Source organism: Arachis duranensis, chromosome 4 (assembly GCF_000817695.3).
Source record: "Arachis duranensis cultivar V14167 chromosome 4, aradu.V14167.gnm2.J7QH, whole genome shotgun sequence".
NCBI classification, from domain to species: domain Eukaryota; kingdom Viridiplantae; phylum Streptophyta; class Magnoliopsida; order Fabales; family Fabaceae; genus Arachis; species Arachis duranensis.
In genome coordinates this window covers 49,052,483-49,057,664 of record NC_029775.3, presented here as the reverse complement: position 1 = coordinate 49,057,664, position 5,182 = coordinate 49,052,483, and the positions used below count along the sequence as shown (strand labels likewise).

The 5,182-nt window shown below is 28.9% G+C and overlaps 1 protein-coding gene across 1 annotated transcript; it reads left to right on the top strand.

Annotated features, from left to right (window-relative positions):
* Positions 1–207: 207 nt before the first annotated feature.
* On the top strand, positions 208–3,942 carry LOC107484195 (probable aquaporin NIP-type). Its single transcript, XM_016104816.3, has 5 exons — positions 208–346; positions 546–776; positions 927–1,124; positions 2,885–2,946; positions 3,717–3,942. The coding sequence occupies exons 1-5, from the start codon at positions 227–229 to the stop codon at positions 3,940–3,942; spliced, it is 837 nt and encodes a 278-aa protein (XP_015960302.2). The 5' UTR covers positions 208–226.
* Positions 3,943–5,182: the final 1,240 nt, after the last annotated feature.

Here is a 5,182-nt window from a genome sequence, read left to right as displayed (position 1 = left end):
TTAAACCCATGATTGATCCTGAAAACAGGTAAACCACCAATGTCTCCATGTTTTTCCCTATTAATAACACTGTTTTATCACAAGCATAAATTTTCAATCATCTTCTGAACAGCAACCCCCCCAAAAGAAAAAAGAGAAAAAAAAAACTTATCATTATTAAGAAGGGATTGAAATAAGGAAAGAAAAACGTTAATGTTAACTTAGGTATTTAATTAATTAATAAAACATGCCCATAGATGAGATCAGAATGGAAGAAGGTAGTGGCGCCGTGATCAAGAGTTCGTCGCAAAGTATTAAAGAAAATGGGTTTTGCGGTTCTCCTGAGGTAGTTCTCATCATACAGAAGGTATCATAAATAATTATAATTATAATTCTTCTTCTTCTTATATATATATGTATCTAGATCTTTAGGTTACAGAGATTTAGATGCTATATCATGAAATTATTTCTTAAAAAATTTAAACTAATAGAAAAAAAACATAATCATATCGGTAGGATATGCAAAAGAAATACATAATGAAGTACGGAGTGTTGTAATGTAACAGGTAATTGCGGAGACAATTGGGACATACTTCTTAGTATTCTTAGGATGTTGTGTGGTTGTTTTGAATAATGTAGAAGGGAGTGAAGGTGCAATAACATTTCCTGGGATTTGTGTGACATGGGGTGTTGCAGTTATGATATTGATCTATGCTCTTGGTCATATTTCTGGTGCACATTTTAATCCCGCTGTCACCATAAGCTTCGCTCTCTATCGCCGATTCCCTCCCAGACAGGTACACATATACCTTTGTCTTTGCTTTCATGTCTAGAGATGGTGCTTTGTAAAGTTTATAAGGTTTAAATTAGTGACAATAATGAAGCAATGAATAAAGTGAAGATTATAAAAAGAACAAGCTTTATTTTTTATTGTGGCATGCATGCAGGTGCCTCTATATTTGATAGCGCAAGTGCTAGGGTCAGTGCTTGCGAGTGGGACATTGTACCTTCTATTTGATGTGACCGATGCTTCTTTCTTCGGAACGGTACCAAAAGGGTCTCATATTCAGTCTCTTGTATTCGAGATCCTCACTTCCTTTCTTTTGATGTTTGTTGTCTCTGCCGTCACCTCTGATGATAGAGCAGTTAGTATCATTTCCACTTCTCTTCTTTTTCTAACACTACTCCCATCCATGCATCACTTTTTATGAAGTGTTTCCTTTATACAATAATATAAATGAAATATGTACATTTAATATATTACAAATATAATTTCTCATTTTTAATAAGAAATAAGTAGAGAGTATTTGGATTGCGCTGACCAATAAGCTGTTATGCTCAATATGAAAACTAACTCAATCATTTATAATTTTCAATGTACCATTTGACCCATTTAACTTATTAGTAATATAATTTTATTCTTCACACCCACCCCTCAAAATTAGGTTAGTTCTTGAAAAAATTCGAAGTTTGGACTTAAATTGCTTAATGTTTAATTTGTAGTTGATAATGATTTTGGTAAGAATATCAGCAACTTGGTCAAATCTAGGAAAATGAACATCATGCAAAGTTTGCTTTTGCAGTTTGTCCTGAATCAGTTGCACCTCCAATTGAAAATGTTTCATTCGATCATGCATTATTAAGTTGGCTATTAAAAAATAGTGTTTGTTGTCACAGAAAACGATAGGAGAGATTGAAAGAGTGATTCTTAATTCATAACATAAATTCTTCGGCCACACTAACTCTCTTTTTCACAAGTAGGTAGCTTTTTGAATTCTACTTCAGTGTATGATTTACTGATTGTAGCTTGCCTCCTACAAGTCCAAAATTTTAAATTAGTACAAAAAAAAAAAAATACAATAATCAGAAACTGATTTCCTATCTTCAAAGTCAGCTGCCAAATCTAAATATGAGGAGTCATAAAGCCTCATATAATCACATTTGTGTAGTAACAGTCCATGTTCTTTGGTTTCTTCTGTATGACAAAGCACTTTTTTAGCATCCTTCTAACAAGTCAATAGGAGATAATGTATGAACTGATTATAGTTAAGTATTGTAATGATCCAACCGATGCCTAAACAATTTTAGATTTTCAAACTTCTCAGACCTTGAAGACAGAATTTGCAGAGAAAATATCATGGGAGTTGGCATGAGACTAGCCCCTGCCATTTCTAATTTTGAAAGTATCATTAATGTATGAACTAATCTTACTTTATACTTTTGTACACTGTCATTAGAGGTTTTTTAAAGAACTAAAGATCATGTTTCAGTCCTCATGAAGGCATTATACTCATCTAGCATTGTCTTGTGCCAATGAAGACTTTGTAAAGTAATTTTGGCAGATTTATAGGATTGTTCTTCTTTAAAATTAGAATTGAGAATAGTTGTAAGTAATTTAGGCTTAGTAGATCCAGTTTTGGATCTTGTAAGCATAGAAGGAGTATTTTCAGTTTGAGAATTCTCATGCTGACCATATTCTTGAGGCAGACTAGTGAGTTAAATTTTAATCCTTGAGATATAGGCCGTGAATGGCAAACTAAACTTGTTGTTAACAAGTGATTATTTCCACCCAACTTATCTCTAATAGAATTGAAGGGTCGCTGATGAAAAAGATGAGACGGTATAGCAGTAATTGAGGAAATAAAGTTGGTAACATTGGTGGTGTTGTTGGTTGTAGTGTCCGAATTTTTAAGTGTTAGGCATGGATCTTTAATTTTGAGCTCTTGATATCATGAAGAGGTTCTTGAATCTTACATTTGCAACAGAAAATAAAGAAAAAGATGAAGAATAAAGGATAAGAAAAAAGAAGACAAATAACTATGAATTAGACTTGAAATTTAACAATAAAACAATGAGTAAAGAGTTAAAAAGAACCTAATGTTAATGTTTGTTGTTTTTGAAACAGGTTGGAGAATTGGCGGGAATTGCTGTTGGTATGACAGTACTAGTAGATGTTTTTGTTGCCGGGTAAATTACTTTATATTAAAATATTTATTTTGACTTTTTGAGAATAAAACAAACTTTGCTCTCTAACATTTATAATGGTGTATAGTAGCACTTGCTAATATATATATGAATTATGACTGATTTAGAGAGCAGAGCTCTCAGAATTAAAAACTTTTCTACTACCTTATATTATTATATACTTTAATTTATTAAAGATTTGTACCAATAATAATTATGTTAGGTGACAGACATTTTTTATTTATTTTATATCTAAGTTAATATTCATTAATTTTTATTTTATTCATTTAAAATATTAGTCTCTAGTATTTTTCTAAATATAAAATTAATCAAAATGATAAATACTTTACATTTTATAACTATGAGGTCTTAGATTTTTAGATTATTGAAATAGTAACATATTCATATATATGATGAAAGATATTCTAGACAAAAATTTGTGTACCAAACTCATTTTCCGTTTCTATTATATGTAATTAGAGTATTAATAGACACTAGTGTGTATTAATTTACTTTTTTAATTATTAATTATATAAAATTATAATAAATATAAGATTAATCAAGATAATAAATGCCTAATATAATAATTAATAAAAAGTTTTTATGTTTGAGTCTGATAAAGAATATAAAAAATAATTTTTTAAGATAAATAATGAAATTAAAGACATTTTAGAAACAAAAAATTGGTGCATAAATAATCTCTTCTTTCATCCCTAATATTTTAGATAAATTAAATTTGTATCTGAGTGAGTTGGATGAATGCATGGATGCAGGCCAGTATCAGGAGCATCCATGAACCCAGCAAGAAGCTTAGGACCAGCATTGGTGATGCATGTTTATAAGGGATTCTGGATTTATATAGTTGGACCATTTTCAGGTGCCATTCTCGGTGCCTCTGCCTACAACTTAATTAGATTCACCGATAAACCACTCAAAGAAATTGGCCATAACACTAGTTTTCTCAAAAGCATGTCCAAAGCAACAAGCTTCCGGATATGAATAAATAATGAGTATATATATACATATTATTGTTATTATTCCTTGTTTTGATGAGCTGAGGCCATCATCATCCTCCTCAACATTGCCATGCATCTATGCCTCTTTAGGATTATAAGAAATGGCATGAAAAATTGAATGGGTTATTCAAACATTAAAAAAAAAAAAAAATCGTGTACAGCAAAGATTGTATATTATTTTTTTTAGAATTTTTTGTGTAAATATACCAATTAATTAAATCACTTAGATTTTGTATTATATAAACGTAAATGTGTGCTAATTTAATCACTTAGTTCGGCGGTCATATTTCTTCTACATGTGCCAATATTTTGTATTATAAAAGAAATATTTTCGTTTTTTATTAGGTAGGTGTACATGCACAAATTAATTAGAAAGTAACAATATTATATTACTAATAAAATTTATTATTTTTGTTAATATTTGATCAATATCTATTATTTAAATACTAAATTCTAAATCTTAATAGTATGAAAATAAGATAATGGATACAAATATTATCAATATTAATTAAAAAATATTGACTCCTGACATTTTTTATTAGAAATATATGAAAAGATCATAAAGATCTCTTTTAATTTGTGTTATTTCTTTTGGAGTCAATAATGGTCAAAGTCTATATTTTTTAATCATAGAAATTTTAGTATTATATTTTGTAATTATTACTCCTTTTAAAAATTAAAATTAATAGAAAGAAATATATAAAAAACTATATTTCTAATAGCACAATTGACTATAAAGCCAAATATTAACCAATTCGTGGAGATATAATTATTTATTATATATTTTTCTCTCATACGAAGTCGAATTATATACATTTTTTTTTTGTTATCAAAGAGACACATTTTATTGATTTATTATTAAATAGTTGGTCCAAATTTAGACTACTATTAATAGAAGTTGCTACATACCAAAAGACATCATCAAAAATACAAAAAAAAAAAAGAAAAAAAAAGAACAAACTAAGAGAAGAGCTCATCAGAATTCTCAAAGAAAAAATCTAAGAGTCAGTAATTTTTGTATTTTGTGACCAGCACTTAACCATAAAAAAAAGTGAGTGATCTCCCACCATTGGATATAATTTTACACTATTAAAAATACTATTGATGGTTATAAAACACAAAAATTACTAACCTCCTAACATTCTTCATTTCCAAAATCAGCTAATGGAAAAACTAATCCACCAATATCTTCAATGTATTAATAATCTATCAAGGAGTAGTGT